The sequence below is a fragment of the Rhipicephalus microplus genome, chromosome 4 (genome assembly GCF_043290135.1).
Source record: "Rhipicephalus microplus isolate Deutch F79 chromosome 4, USDA_Rmic, whole genome shotgun sequence".
Taxonomy (NCBI): Eukaryota; Metazoa; Arthropoda; class Arachnida; order Ixodida; family Ixodidae; genus Rhipicephalus; species Rhipicephalus microplus.
Window position 1 is genome coordinate 155895866 of NC_134703.1, and position 16444 is coordinate 155912309.

The 16444-nt window shown below is 48.6% G+C and overlaps 1 protein-coding gene and 1 pseudogene across 3 annotated transcripts in view; one reads left to right on the top strand and one right to left on the bottom strand.

Moving 5' to 3' along the window:
• Window positions 1-16444, top strand: part of LOC119172429 (ubiquitin carboxyl-terminal hydrolase 25) — a 99791-nt gene that overhangs the window by 21748 nt on the left and 61599 nt on the right. For all 3 annotated transcript variants that reach the window (XM_037423531.2, XM_037423533.2, XM_037423532.2), the window contains exons 4-5: window positions 4200-4369; window positions 6661-6916. In XM_037423531.2, coding sequence (XP_037279428.2) covers window positions 4200-4369; window positions 6661-6916 — 426 coding nt within the window. The remainder of the gene's footprint in view (window positions 1-4199; window positions 4370-6660; window positions 6917-16444) is intronic.
• On the bottom strand, window positions 7743-9424 carry LOC142814655 (uncharacterized; annotated as a pseudogene).

Consider the following 16444-nt stretch of genomic DNA (forward strand, 5'->3'; position numbering starts at 1 on the left):
TCTTAAAGTACATATTCAATAGTTTCATTAGAACAACAGATCTGACATTTTAACTATGCTTTCTTAAAACATAATTCTTAGGGAATTTTTGTGGAATCTTCATTTCATCAAACACAAAAAGAAGGTATGCAGCAAGATAGCAAGAAAGGTGGCCTAGCCAGTGATGCTGTTTATCTTTTTATAATGCTGTTTACCAAATTATAATTATTGAAAATCCTATCAAAAGTGTATGAAGCAAGAAATTTCAACTTGTATTTGCATCTATTTATTTTGCATTCAAAGTTCTATTAAAACATTAAAATTAGCTTCATAGGCTAGATGAACTCTCTGGTATTCTTGCCGCATACTTTGTTTTTGGGTTTCACAAATAAAGAAGTTGTTATAAAGCACCGTAAAAATGTGCTCTCAGCAATTGCGTATCTTACGTTCTAATACACATATAAAAATACACTTGAAGATTTAGAATCTGCAGAGAAAAATGAATAGGTGTATTAAATTTTATTCAATTAAACCTACTAATAAACAAAATTTTTCAACAACTATTTCTCTTTTGGTCATCACTTGACATCTCATTACAGCTGGTATAAAAATTGTACCTCCAGCTATCTCACGTTATAAGTGAAGCCATGCGCTCTTGCGCCCCTGTTGCACGACATATCCAATGGCATTTGCAACAGATGGAATTAGGTGGTAATGCCATATTTGTTGCTATTATGTGGGCATTGTGAAGCTGATATTCACCCATTGAGTGCATTTTCCAAATTAATGTATAAGTGACATGTGTAAAGTAGGAGCTTCGCAAAAATTACAAAACCGATAACTTGAGGGGCCCCTACTCCGTCATTACGTGAAAATTAAGCTGCGTCGTAGTTGTTCATGAGTCTTCAACAACCATCTATCCGTAAGAACCTTTTGAAATGGAGCCGTATTAGTCGCACTTATTGGATGATACAAAAGAGGCCCGCTTTCATTCGGCTCTTCGCTTGTCGGCTCGTCTCTCCTCCTGGCAGAGGGCTGCTCCTCACCGTGCTAGGAGGAACAGCAGCGAGCACATGCACCTGCATGCAGATGAGTGTTTTTTTGGGTGAAAGACTTGAGCAGCTGACATCGTTTACGTCATGGCGAACGCTAAAAATCCTGAAGAGTAGAAGGGATTGTTTCTTAAAATTAGCGGGCACTCTCAGCTCATAGCGCAGCCGCATTTGGCATTGTGTATTCGGAACTCCGTGCTTGCATTAACTTGAAGTGTCAAAATATTATGGGAGGTGGTGTCGGGGCACTTTAAAGCAAAATGTAATTAATGTCAAAGTTCTTACTAATGATTTCTTGATAAATTTTTGATGTAAATTGAGGCATTTAATGCAATTTAGGTGACTATATTGTTTTTTATATTCTCCACCTTCACGCCAGTGCCTCCTGTCTACCACGTTTACGAAGACTCCTCTGTTCTTTTTCAATAACTCCTTCATGCTGTTTTAGTGATGTAGTGCTGTATGACATCTTTTTGCCAGCCATAGAAGCAAACTGCGGTTTTGTCAGTGGACAATCGTAAGAAGCAAGAAAGCATGCTGGACTGATGATGAACATGAACAACAATTGTGAATGCCGTGTTCTGTACCCATGTCGACTAGGAATGCAACCTGCAGTGACATTTTATGCAACCTGCAGTGACATTTTGTGTGAATGCAGTTTACTGTAAATGATGTTATACAGTCGAGCCAGCTTATAAAGAACCTGGGCGTGACGCGGCATCCGTTCGCTGTATCACGAAGTTCGTAGTAAATGAAGCACGGCTTCTAAAAAAAGTTGCGAGTGAAAACAAGAACTTTTTTTGCCCCAAAAAGTCCGTGATGCACGTGTTTCGAAGAGCAGAAGCAATAAGGGCGGTCTAGAGTTCATTTAAAACAGCAGGGTGCTCTTTCGCCGAGGCCCGTGGCATAAGCTGCATGAGGCACTGGCTCCAAAGTTTCGTCGTTCTTGCTTTCCAATTCCTCCAAATCGCTCTCGCCCCGTACTTTATTCGCAATGCCCCAATCCGTGCACGGTTTCGCAATGTCGGCCCCATCGCCAGCCGTAATTAAACCACCGCAACAGATGTCCCATCCGCTCTCCCAGGTCGGAGTCAACGACGCGCTGCCACAAATCGCCGCCGCAGTTCGGAAGCTTCAGGCTCGGCATAGGGCCCGACGTCGACGAAGTCGGCCTCGCGAAAACAGTTTCGCGCGCATGTAGCCGTCACAGCCGCCTACGAAATATTCCCCATCTCCACGCTCAGCTGAATACCGGGACGCCTGAAGCGGCAAGTTGGCTGCCAGGTGGTCTATGATATGAGCAAGCTATGAGCAAGTGCTCTGCAATGCGGCAGCTAATGCGCGGATTACGCTCAAGCCAAGCGGTCACACTTCCGACGTTTTGTTGAGCGGCAGGAAAAAGCGTGCTAGTCCTCCCGTCGGCCACCATGACTTCACACGCACACCAAGAGCGAGCAAGACGCGCACATGCGACACACATGCCAGAACGCATAGAACAGCTCTGGGCCATTTCCAGTCGGAAAACGAAACTAATTTGAGCCAGCGTGGCGGGCGTCGCAGAGCGGTGGAGACGAGTGAAGGGGTTGTGATCAAGAGAGGAGAGCAGACTTGCGAGAGAAGGGCAAGGAGTTGAGATAAAGAGGGAAGAAGATGCGGTGGGAGGGCGACCTTGAAAACTAACACACAAGGGAAGGAGGCACGTTGGATAGCTTGTTTGAAATGTCCGTGAAACTCGCACGTAGAAAAACTTGGAAAGAGTGCCTGCGCGCGGCGGTGTGCGAAGAATTGGCGGCCGTGGTAAAAAATCGTTTTGTTGCGCCGGCTGGTGTGGCCTCACAAACTTCGATATTTTGCGATTCGTTCCGCGCAAATTAACAGCCGATTTCGCGCTTCCGCACGCGCGCGGAAGGCATGCTGGGTCGAAGGCGAAGTGAGCGAGAAGTCCTAAGCACGAAACGAATCACAAGTTACCAGAGTTGGTGGGGTAGCGTACGCGCGTGCACTAGACGCCGAATATCGGATACAGTCGGTGGCCGACGATGTTGGTAAATGGTTTGGTCACTTCAGGCCGGCGACGTCAACGACAGTGCCAGCGATAAAAAACAGGGTAGATGGCCGACCGGTCTTCGAAAGATCGGTGGCAATGTGAAAACACGGGCCTCGTCTGGTGATGCGGGGTGCGCAGAGTAGCGGGGGGACAAAGGATGGAGGGGTGCGTAACAAAAAGCAGTCGGGGCATGGAGGAAGGAAATGGTTTTCCTTCCTCCATGGGTTGGGGAGAGCGGCAACTAGAGGGTCGCGGAGGCAGGGTTGGCGTTTAACAATAAGAATGTATGGGCACTTTGCTGATGCCTGATCGGTGGTCGAAATCGGTTTCCTGGGAAGTCGGCAGACCGCTGACTCCGTTCGCTGTTCAGCGGCGCTCGGAGACGTTTGTTGTAAGTGCGAATTTGTGCCATTGAACCAATGTATATTTTGACGGTCACGCAGATATTGTTCGTTTTAAGCGAAAGTTCGTTTTAAGTGGGGCCGTTATAGGTGGGCTCGACATCGATCTGCCAGATGACAGTTGTTTAGCGCAGATGTGCTGAAAGGAACAAGCAAGAGCACTGCATTTTTTAGAGTAGACCTGCATGGATGTATATCGACAAAGCGTCCACGCAGGCCTACTTCACTTAGGCTGACATCGCCTAGTTTGTGCGTGTGGCGGCTGGCGGTTCTGCATTGTCATTTTAAGAGCAACCTTTCAACGACCCATTTGAGCTAACACCTCTCTACAGCACCATGCATGGCTTTGAGAAAGACAGAGATGCTTTTCAGAGATTTTTTTTTATTGTTGTTCCAAGACAGTAGTTGTTCGGTTAGCTTGCATTTCCTTTCTTGAAAACTTAGCACTTTCCTCTTTCCTACTAACACTTCTTACGTCACGCCGATGCAAGCAGCTAGCAGTTCATATGCCCGGAGGTGCCAGGTGTATGGTGCTAAAAATATCAAGTCTGGCAACATATATGATTACCTTATTGTGAGATCAAATGATGTGCCGAAACGGTGCATCAGCCCTCAAACACGCCCACTGCAGTAGATACATCTTGCAGGCTTTACAGATGTGTCCGTATGAATGCCACTTCGTTATCACCACAAATGCGTTTTCTCTGGTTACGCACCCAGGTTGCTGGCGTCTCTGCGGAGGAACAGGACATCAGCCGTGCATTGGAACAGAGCCTCGGAGGCAAGCGAAAGCGCGGCGCCGAGAACTGGTTGGACCCGATCAATCCCAACGATCGGCGGCGGCAGGGTGACTGGCCCGTGGGAATCAAAAACGTTGGCAATACCTGCTGGTAAGGGGATTGGCTCGGATATTGTTCAAAGAACTACTGGCATAACTTGATCGGTCAGCGTGAATTTTTCCCTTCCCACACTACTCCCATCGCAGAGTCCACGAATGGTTTTAGATCAGTAATTTTCTTTCATTTAATAGGGCCGTAATAAAACTTCAGAACGGTGAATCGGGAAGTTTCTCTTATCAAAGTTCGCTTCCAGTGTTTCTACTCGTATATTTTTGTATTCCTGTAATATTCGTAATATTGTTGTGATAGCCATTGTATGGACACTCGGGCAATGTTTGTTGTTGCAGTCAGCGTCTGTGCCACTGTGGTGTTCTGTATTAAGTACAAATCGGCAACATCACCCTATGTGTCGTATGTTCTACGTGTGACAGTAAGTGGGTAGGTGTGAGTGCAGCCATTATACGCTGATGTGGGAGGAAACACGTCCATCATTCGATGGGGCTGAGGGGTAGCTGCATGGCTGTGCACGTTGAGGTGGCTGTGATCACGCACGCTTATCCCTACAGGGATCAGCAGGCGGCTTATACCTTGGTACGTGCTGGCCTTGTAGCTCACTTTGTGGTGATGTGATAGCACACGTCTCTTTGCTTGTTGGCTCGGTAGCTGTTTCCTCATGCTGATGCATCGCAGTTTAGTCAGATCAGATCTGAAAGTAGCTATCTGCTAGCATTACGTAACATAACATTCTAGTTAGTGACTGTTGTGATCATTGCTTCGCTGTTGCAGCGATACTGTGAGCTTTGTTTTGCATTCAGTGACTTTTTAAGAGAAACGAGTCTCCCCTGTTCCTCTTTGTGTAGTTTATTTTTGTAGCATTTGCCTCAGCTGCATCTTGCCAGTGCTTGCTTACGGGGCAGGAACCTCATCGCTTGCGAAAAGTGTTCAACATAAATGCGATGAGCCATGGAAAGAAAGAGGATAGGAGTAACCTTAAGGGACAAAAAGAGAGTGGAGGGGGTGTAGGAATATATACTTATCGGGAACATTTTAGTTGAACTCCTTAGCTGCTTTGGACGAGCGGAGCTCTTTTTGCTCAAACTGTCGCCAAACTGTTTTGGACGAGTTGAACTCGTTCTAGTGGAATAGGTACTCCGCTCTAGCATTCAGGTATAGAAGCGCGCATTTACGGCTTACATTGCGTGTCATCCACCAGAGGGCAGCATTTTCTCGAGAACTCATTTTTCTCCTGTGGCAGGAGTGTGGTTTTTGCAGGGAAATGTGGCGGGCGGTGGCGGCGACACATGCATAGCTGGCCCGTGAACACGAAAAAAATGCTATTCGTTTTTGCAATCCTCTTGGAGTGATGACAATTCGAGTAAAGATATTTATCGTGCGCCCATAAGTGAAGACAGCGATGACAGTGAATTGAGTTGCTGCTTCGATGATGATGAAGACGGCTCAGATGCAAACATTGCGAGTGCCCGCCAGTGAAGCCGCCTTGCATTATTCTGCATTTCGAAATTTTCTACGCAGCCTCCAAGCTTCGCGAGTGAAATACCCCAAGAGTGCTTAGCCTACAGAAGTGAAAAAAGATATGGCATCTGTAACTGTTTGGTTTTTAAGATTTTTAAATTTTATTAGCTGCAGGTAGCTGGATTCCTATGTATTGTTCAGAAATAAACTTCATTTCATTGATTTGACTAAGTACAGGGGGAAAATATTTCAACATCGACTAGCTTCTTATTAGTGCAATCGGATTCGAAATCGGCAATAAAACAAAAAGGCACTTTTTGACTGGAAATTTTCAAAAAAGTGAGCAGTTAAGGGGTTTGAACCAAACGGGCACAGGCAGGGCATGTACCGAGAAGGCAGGAGAACCGTTGGTCATCGAAAGTGAAGAGTCTCGATTCCAAGTGAAGGCAAGCGCGTGATGGGAGGGCAGAAAGGCAGGTGAGCCATTAGATTGCAGCTATGTTATGGCCGCAGAAAACACAGGGCCAAGGTAATTGGTGAAATGGGGGAGAGGCCTTTGTCATGCATGGGGCATAGTAAGGCTGATGACGTAATATTGGCCTAGTGTTCATTCATTTCCCTTCTGCAATTGTATTTTGCCTTGTTAGCCATATATGAGGGGGGGACCCTTTCCTGCAAGGACCAAGTTGTAATCTACAGTGCAGTTCAAGCAAATATTTAAGCGTAATGTTTCTGCTACAAGTTATTCATTAAGGAAAAGGCCGCTCTACCCAATAAGAATACTACAAATTAATTTGTCTGCTTTCCTTTTTTCACTTGTTTTTTCCCTTTCAATGGTGTCAGCAACGCTCTTCAACACCTGTGTCCAGGTTCTCGGCTGTGATCCAGTCTCTGTACCACCTGCCCATGTTTCGGCGCCTAGTGCTGGCCTTTGAGCCACTCCAGGCATCTGTGCGGGACGGTCGGCCGCTGCAGGAGCAACGCAGTGTGGGCCTCATGCTGGAGCTGAGGGCCCTGTTTGCACTGCTGGCCGCGTCGCGACGCAAGTACGTCAACCCTGGCCGGGCACTCGAACTCCTGCGGGATGCCTTTGTCGGAACGGCAGGAGGGGCCGGCGGATCTCGGGTACACCTCACGATGATAGCTCTGCCAAGATGTCATATTTGTTGCGCTTGGAACAGACTGAAAGGGGGAAAATTTTATTGCAATAGTGATGATGCGGGTGCTCGAGCTGTATTTTCACCATGGTTGTGAGGTTCTGTATGAAACTGTTGGGGGCCATTAATAAGTGCATTTGTGACATTTTCATACAAAATCGCCACTGACAATATCTGGTGTAGTTCTTTCTCAATGTGAGATGGCCTCATCTGTTCATGTTCTTTATACTTTATTTTGTTTTATTGAGAAAAAAATTAATAAGAAAGCTCTTCAGTTAAGGGGAGACGCTCCTCGAAAAAAAAAAATTTAATAATGAAGTTAGAGGGCTGAAATTTGCACAGTTGGTGTAAATTGAGCTCCTGTTATGATATATGTAATCACTTTTTTTATAGCTGTAGTAGTTTGATTTTTATAATATATTTTATGTTGAAATAATGCCTTTCTTGTGCACACAATTTTTCTTAGTAGTTATTATGCCAGAGCATTTTAAAACACACTCGGTAGTTCATTACAAGCCACAAAATGCTGATATCTAGGTGAAATAATTTCATCTGCATTTTCTAATTAACAAAAATTTATGAAAATTAGGGTGTCAATCTCTTTTGTCTGTTGGCATTCTGTTTTTGAACTATAATAAATATGTTGTGAGACTAGACATATAAACAAGATTTCCGCACTCTATGCACCCCAAAGAACATCCGTGCAAAATTTCATTGGGATCTAATAAGTAGAAGAGGCAAAATTTATGTGCACAAACTTTAAAAATGAGCAAAAACACCAATTTGGGAAAAACTAAAATGAAAGTTTATTTGAACATCGGATGCCGAAATTCTTGCTGAAATTAAATCAAACTTGGTGTAAATGTACTTCAACATGTATATTACTAGACTAGGAACACTAGAACACTCCTTCTGCATAAGTTTCGCCCTCACGGTTTTTGCGAACAGAGTCCTCGGGACGGGCTCGTTTCACCTGGCTGTGGCGATGGGACTTGGCTTCAGCAGTCAGCTTCACAGACATCTTCCGGGTTCTTTTCTGATCACTTTCCAGGCTGAGTATGACCAGCTGCTTTTAAGGAAGGACTCCCAGTTCTTCTAGCACTTTTTCGAAGCTGGAGTGGCCCCTGTTGAACCACAGCACTGCAATGGCGGTGGCAGTCTCCACTGCAGTGCGTGATGCGAAACGACTCTTCGGGCACAACATCCAAATCTTGCCATTCAAGGATTTAGCGGTGTTTTGTGTCTTCCCTTGCAAACAGTGGGCAAGCAGTTTGGCATCCGTCAAATGTTTATAAATTGGCAGCAGTGCTTTGCCTTGTGCTTTGGTCAGGAGGGGTGTGTGTTCAGGAGCAGGTTCTCCCAGAGCTAGGGCTCTCTTTTGTTTGCACCATGACTCTTTCCCATCGGGGCAAAACTTGTGGCTGTTTGCCTCATTGCTGGAGCACGAATGGAAATACAAGGCCCAAATTGCACAGAACATGCCTCTCACGCTGCCCCGGTTGCTGGTTATTGCGATCTGATAAGAGTTCTGCAGCCTTTGAATGGTCTTGTCAATGAGCTTCTGCCCGTGGGGCAGTGGTGTTTTCAGCTTTCTAAGCGCAGTACCAAGACGTTTGGCAACGTGGTTTGTGCAGTCTCCTTTCGTCACTGCCTTCGACCCATAAACCTGTGCAGCATATGCCTTGCTGTCGCCGTCGCTCAGAAATGTGGTGAACTGCATGTTATAGGACTGCGTCCTGCTCCAGATGCGTAGTGCAGCTTGTGTTTCCATGGCATGTGTTGTGCAGTCCACATTTTTTTCACACACAGAATGGAAGGCCTGCCATACTTCTTCCTCTTCGTTGTCAAGGGCTTTGTGGCTGCTACAGCCTTGGCAGTAATTTGTCAACACTTCATAGTCCAGACAGAGGCCAGTGTCCAACGAAATTGCAGTGCCAACACCATTGTGGCTCTTGTGCCCGTGCTTCTGCCAAGTCCCATCAAATATGACAGCAACGTCAGTCCGATCAGTTTGTAGTGCGGTTATTTGTCTTGCTTCTGCTAGATTGTCTGAGGCTGCTTTGGTGGCAGCAGTGTGCACTTTCTTGGCAATGTTGTAAAATGTCTTATGGTGAAGTGGCTTTGGTAAGCCAAGAATGCCACAAAACCTTGTCAGCTGGTCGTGTCTGACACCAATCGAACGCACTACTTTCACATTGATGGCGAAACTATTGCGAGGGCTTCCACGGCACCGCTCCGCGTCAGACCCTTCACAGCCATTGGCACCAGTGCGTTCCGACGAATACACAGCCGAAACTGCTGCTGCTGGGCACGCCCCGTTTGTGCAACGGAGCTCTAGAAGGGAAGCAAGGCCCTTGCGCTTGCTTGCGACCTCCACCACCACAAGTTCGCATTTCCCGCACGTTCCGCACCTGGCACTGCTCACGAGCCGGGTCAGCGCTTCAATTTCACAGATAACGATGCCTGCGCCAGTCCCGCCGTCCGCCGTCGGCAATCTCTTCATCTTGGAACGCTGCCAACTTCCTCTCCGAGGCGCTCACGAAGTTGAAAGCGTCGCTGATTGATAAAATCAGACGCGCTTGCCTGTGCTGTGCTGGGAGGGGTGCTGCCATTCCGCTGGCGTAGGGGGCTTGCTGGGTCCGCCGCACTCGTGGCTTTTCTTCGCTTCTGTTTTCGCTTCCCCTTGTACGGGCACGCCGTCCGGTACTTGCGGAGGCGAAAGTTACGCTTATTCTCGTCATTCATCACGGAAAATGTAGAGCAGAAAGTAACGCTGACTAGACTAGTCCTAAGTGGCGATGCGAAGTGAGTGGATATGAAACTGCCGGAATGGCTCGCACAGCATGGCGGTAGCCAATGGCAGTCTTGGTTTCACGTCACGTGACAGCGGGAGCGCTCGGAAGACACGCGGAAAATTATATTTTCACACGCAAATACGAAACCGACTGACTTAGCTGCCGAAAGAGAAAGGCTTTGTGCAATTTTTGCAAGTCTCCACAATGGCGGCGGGCGCCCGTGCTTTGAGTGGCGGCAGTTCGAAAATGGCCAAAATGTGGCTGCATTCATGACATTTGCGGTCACTGCGAGTCATTCAGACGCGTTTTTTTAAAACTTCTTGCACAAATCTTGTTCTTATATTTTGCTGCATGAAACTAAGATGTTCAATGATGATAAAGCAAGCAAGAACAGAAAAGCGAAAATTATAAAAATAATACCGATTTTTCGACCCGCGTCTCCCCTTAAGTGAAAAAAGAATGGTTTCAGCCATTTTGGCCCATTTTTCTTTTTGGCACTTGTGACTTGCTGCCTGAACGAAACAAAGGTTCACAAAAAAAAAAAAGAGTGGTACACAACACGAGCGCATGTTGTGTACTACATTTTTCTTCATGCTCAGAGAGCGTTTCGAAAGTGTCACTTATGTACTACCAACTATCCCCTACTCTGGCCTTTCTAACGTTGGCCCATCCCATACATCATATTGGCCCCATCCCATACATCATGGTATTGCCACCAGCACGTAGTGGGTCGACAGCAAGAGCGGCTCTCAATCTGGAGGAAAAAGATCGCCTGCTTCTTCTCTGCTCGAGAGCCAGCCACGACTGACGCATCGTCCTAGAGCTAGCTACCCAGTGGTTTAATAAATCCCCCCAGTACTTGTGACTCATCGTGACCAACTGGTGGAGCTGCTGGGTAGTCTCACGGATGCTGCAAACTCCTCCAGGAAGCCGTGATAAGAGTCCAGTGCCAGTCAATACTGCCATGCATCGGACCAGCCGCCGAATCAGGGGATTGCCTCCGGAAGTCAACGATACTGCCCCCACCACGTCGACAAACGTGACCAGCGCTTTGGTGCAAACCTCGTCAACCGGCACGGGAAGCATGACGTCGAACCACTATACGTTGGAAAGCCCACGGGCACCGGCGACGTTCCATGGCACGGAGCACGAGGACGTTGAGGACTGGTTGGCAAACTTCGAGCACGTAGCCACCTTGAATCAGTGGGACGACGCGGCGAAACTAGGTCGTGTCTATTTCTATCTTGAAGACGGGGCACGTACGTGGTATCAAAATCGAGAGGAGCAGATGACGACGTGGCCCGAATTCTCTCGTAGACTTCTGCAGACCTATGCCAGTGCTGATCGCCAAGAACGAGTGGAACGAGCTATTCCGGCCCGCGTCCAGTTGCCAAACGAAACTGTGACCACGTACGTCGAAGACATGACGCGCCTCTTCCGACGGGCCGATTCAAGAATGACGGAGGATAATAGTTGTGTCACTTGGTGCGCTGTGTCAAGGACCAGCTTTTTTGCCGGCCTCGTGCGCAGCCCTCCGAAGCCGGTCGCGGAGTTCTTGTCCGAGGCCGTGACAATGGAAAAAATGCTGCATCAGCGATCCAACAAATACGACAGGCAAGTCAGTGGCATGTCTACTGCCGACATTTTCACCGCCACTAGAACCAGCAACGACTGTCTACGTGAACTCATCCGTGATAAAGTACTTGAAGAGTTGCAAAAAGCTGGTGTAACACCACATCTTACGACTAGCTTTATTGCAACTGAGATCAAGGATGAGCTGCACCAGGCCCTCCGGAAAACCTTGCCTCCTGATACAGCTGCCACAGCTCCTGCTGAATACTGCCGTGAGACAACTTACGCGGAAGCCTTGAAACGCCCTGCTGCATCACCGCCACTATTCGTCCATCCTGTTCCTGCTGTTTCACTCCAGTCAGCGCAGCACATACTGTACTACGAAGGCACGTACACGCCACCACTCTTGCCCTTTGTCCCTGGCGCTTTTGTCGCCCATCGTTCGGTGCCACCAGTTCAGTACATCGACGATCGGCGCAAATCTTCTCGGAAGTTTGATGTTTGGCGTACACCTGATCGCTGGCCTCTGTGCTTTCACTGTGGAGAAGCTGATCACTTGTACCGCCAGTGCCCATATTGCCGTCTTGGGCTTCGCGGCTTCTCTGCATACTCACCGCCACCCCATTACGGCCAGAGACCGCGCGAAATCGAAAACTACCTCTCCCAGCAGCATGCAACACCGTCTGCCGGGCGCCAATTGTGCTCGCCATCACCGAGGCGATTTTCATCAACGCCCTAGCGGTATTCTACCACACGGTCTCCCAGCCCCCGCCGGGAAAACTAGCCCAAGCGACCTCTGGGGGTGGGGTCGCTGAACGTCGAAGCGCTGAAGACCTCCTATCCTAGAAACCGGTCCGGCAAAGGATGGCCAACTTTCACTCGACATATCGGTGACAATTGATGGTTGTGCAGTTAATGCGTTAGTGGACACCGGCGCCGACTATTCGATACTGAGCGAAAAACTGACAACGCAGCTGAAGAAAGTCGTCACGCCGTGGCATAACTCGCAGATTCGGACAGCTGGTGGCCATGTCGTTACTCGACTGGGTGCCTGCACAACTAGAGTACAGATTCAAGGGTATACATTCGTAGCAAGCTGCCTTGTTCTACGCGAATGCTCCCGTGGCGTCATTCTGGGAGTTGACTTTCTACAGGAAAATGGAGCTATTATTGATCTGCAAGAGTGCCGCGTCACGTTCTCAGCCCAGCGAGCAATCAACGTGCAGGATGACGGAAGGCGTGTTGACGTACTCCGTATTTCTGAACAGAGCGTGACGCTTCCTCCACGAAAAAGTGTTCTAGTCGACGTAACATGCTGTAGTTAGGGCGATGGCGATGTGGTGGCCGAGGCAAATTTAGAACACCTCCTGCAGCAAGGCATTTGTGTAGCCAGAAGTGTAATACACCTTCGTGATGGCCGATTTGAATTGCTCATAATCAACTTTAGCAACGAGCATCGACATCTGTTTCGTGGCACTTCGATAGCGTTTGCCCACGAAGTAGCAAACATCACCAATTGTCTCACGTCAGAACTAGTTGATACCGCCAACACGTCAATGAGTCATATTGACATCAATCCTGATCTGTCCACCGATAACCATACTGCGCTACGAGAACTCTTGTTCGAGTTCAGGTCTTGCTTCGCACGTTGCTCAAAGATCCGCCAGACGTCTATCACTCAACACGGGATCATCACGTACGAGGACGCACGCCCGATACACCAGAACCCCTACCGCATGTCGGCTAAAGAACGTGAAGCGATACGTGTCAAGTCAGCGAGATGCTTGGCGATGGCGTTATTGAACGATCAAATAGCCCGTGGTCATCTCCAGTCGTACTTGTCAAAAAGAAGGACGGGTCGCTATGCTTCTGCGTCGACTACCGAAAGCTTAACAATGTGACCAAAAAGGATGTGTATCCGCTGCCACGTATCGACGATTCACTGGATAGACTTCGCCGTGCCTATTATTTCACTTCTCTCGATCTCAAAAGTGGGTATTGGCAAATCGAGGTAGATCAGCGAGACCGTGAGAAAACAGCCTTCGCGACTCCAGACGGCCTATACCAATTTCGAGTGCTCCCTCTTGGCTCGTGTTCAGCGCCGGCAACTTTTCAGCGAATGATGGACACTGTCTCCACAGCGCTCAAGTGGCAGACTTGTCTTGTCTACCTTGATGATGTGGGGGGTCTTCTCTACCACGTTCGAGCAGCACCTTCACCGCCTGCGCAGCGTGCTGGAGGCTATCCGATCGGCGGACCTCACACTAAAGCCACAGAAGTGCCACTTCGGCTATAACGAACTAAAATTTCTTGGACATGTAGTTAGCGCCGAAGGAATTCGGCCTGATCCGGACAAGCTTGCCGCTGTTGCCGAATCACCAGCTCCTGTGGATAAGGAAGCCGTCCGGCGCTTTCCTGATTTGTGTGCCTACTATTGCCGGTTCATTCATGGCTTTTCACAGATAGCAGAACCTCTGACTCGTCTCACGAGGGACAACACGCCGTTTTTCTGGGAAAACGAGCAACAAGCAGCTTTTGATGAGCTGCGACAGCGCATGCAATCAGCGCCCGTTCTCGCTCATTTCGACGATGATGCTGACACGGAGGTCCATACCGACGCTAGTAACATGGGGCTCGGTTCAGTGCTCGTTCAGTGTCAAGAGGACACCGAAAGAGTGATAGCCTACGCCAGCCGCTCTCTATCCCGTGCCGAGGTGAATTATTCCACTACGAAGAAAGAGTTCCTCGCAGTCGTGTGGGCACTCGCCAAGTTTCGCCCGTACTTTTATGGTCGTCCCTTCAAGATAGTGACAGACCATAATGCGCTCTGTTGGTTGGCAAGCCTGCGCGACCCTTCAGGACGGCTAGCATGGTGGAGTTTGCGGCTGCAGGAATTTGATGTTACCATCGTCCATAAGTCCGGCCGTAAGCATGAAGACGCTGACACACTGTCACGCGCACCCCTTCATGTCATCAGTCAGGAAGCAGAGGAAGACAAAGGCTTCCTGGGGGCCATTAGCGCATCAGACTTGAGCAAACGGCAGTGAGATGACGCAGGGATTCATCCAATAATTGATCATTTAGAGGGCCAGGGCACCATCATACCACGTCATTTATCCCGCTCGTTGACGTCATTATGCCTGCGAGACGGTGTGCTGTACAAGAAGAACGCTCGTTCGAACAACCGTGCTTACCTCCTGGTGGTTCCTCGAGACATGCGAGACGTCCTCTTCGCTTGCCATGACGAACCCACATCCGGTCATCTGGGCTACTCAAGGACACTTGCCAGAGTGAGCGAGAGGTACTATTGGCCAGGACTTTCAGCAAGCATCAAGAAGTACATCAAGAGCTGTCGGGAATGTCAGCGCCGAAAGCAACTAGCTGTTAAGCCAGCTGGTTTGCTTCAGCCCATCGAAGCACCCTGCATGCCGTTCGACCAAGTCGGCATGGACATTCTCGGGCCATTTCCCCTGTCTGCGGACAGCAACAAATTGGGTGATCGTTGCGACCGACTATTCTACACGCTACGCTAAGACGCAGGCAATCCCATGAGCCACGGCTTTTCGAGGTAGCACAATTTTTCATGCGCCACATCGTGTTACGACACGGTGCTCCTACCAGTATAACGGACAGAGGGACGACATTCACGGCGCAGCTTACGGATGAAGTTTTCAAACTGAGCAACACCAGACACCGAAGGACAACTGCGTACCACCCGCAAACCAACGGACTTACCGAGCGACTGAATAAGACCCTCGCAGACATGATATCAAAGTACATCGATGTACAGCACAAAACATGGGATCAAATCTTACCTTATGTGACCTAGGCGTATAATACCGTCGTGCAAGAGACCATGCGATTCACGCCATTTTGGCTTCTCTACGGCCGCAATGTGCAGACCATGCTAGACTCTAAGCTACCATGTCAGGACGAAGACAAGTCGCAACTGACGCCGCAGAATTCGCAGAGCGTGCTGAAAAAGCCCGGCAGTTCGCGTGACTGCACATCGGCCAGCAACAGCAGGCAGACGCACGACGCTATAGCACCTGCCACAGAGAAGTGTTTTACAACCCCAGAGATCAAGTTTGGGTGTGGACGCCCGTCCGCCGCCGTGGCCTTAGTGAAAAGTTACTGAGCCGGTACTTTGGCCCATATAAAGTGTTACGCCGCGTCAGTGACGGGAACTACGAAGTGGTTTGGGACTTAACACCCCATGCACGGAGCAGGACACGACTGAGGCCGGACGTCGTTCATGTGTTGCGCATGAAACCATTTATTGCGCGTGCTCGTAACTTTTCCTTTACCGTACAGCGTTCTTTGTGTTTTTTGTTTACTTTTGTGAACTCGCTTTCTCGTTCATTGACGTTTCTTATAATGGCACGCTCTTCAATTTCTACTTTCACTTTATTCGAATTTTCAATTTTTTTTCACGTGCCTATGCAGTAGCATCGCGGTGCTGCTATGTACTTTTCTTTCCTTTTTTGGGACTTGTTTTTTTTTTTCCGGAAGGGGGGATAATGCCACCAGCATGTAGTGGGTCGACAGCAAGAGGGGCTCTCAATCTGGAGGAAAAAGATCGCGTGCTTCTTGTCTGCTCAAGAGCCAGCCACGACTGACGCATCGTCCTAGAGCTAGCTACCCGGTGGTTTAATAAATCCCCCCAGTACTTGTGTGACTCATCGTGACAGTATGATGGAGTGCGAGGGCAGCTGATAATTGCAGCTGTAGCAGAGAGGTAACCTGCCAGCAATCTTGGAATGTGGTCTTGTTGGGTGTATGTGTCTTGGGCATAGACTGCTTGTTCACTTTTTCAGCACGCAACAAGTGTGAGAATCGAAGAGAATGACGGGGGCGCAACTGTGTCTGCGCCATTCTTGTCGGTCCTTGTCCCTGTCTTGTGCGATCGAAGTGAGCATGCAGTTCGAACATGCGCGAAGCATACCCCGTTTCAAGGAACTGCAGGCTTTGCTAGGCCTGGTGCATTCGTGCGTGCCCTATCTATCGGAACAGTGATTGCAGACGTTTCAGAAGTTCGTAGCTGCTGCTTCCTTGCCACACTGTTCGGTTCAAGTGGTAGACAGCAGCATCAAACAGCATCACTTTTTGCAGTGGTCTCATTTCCCCAT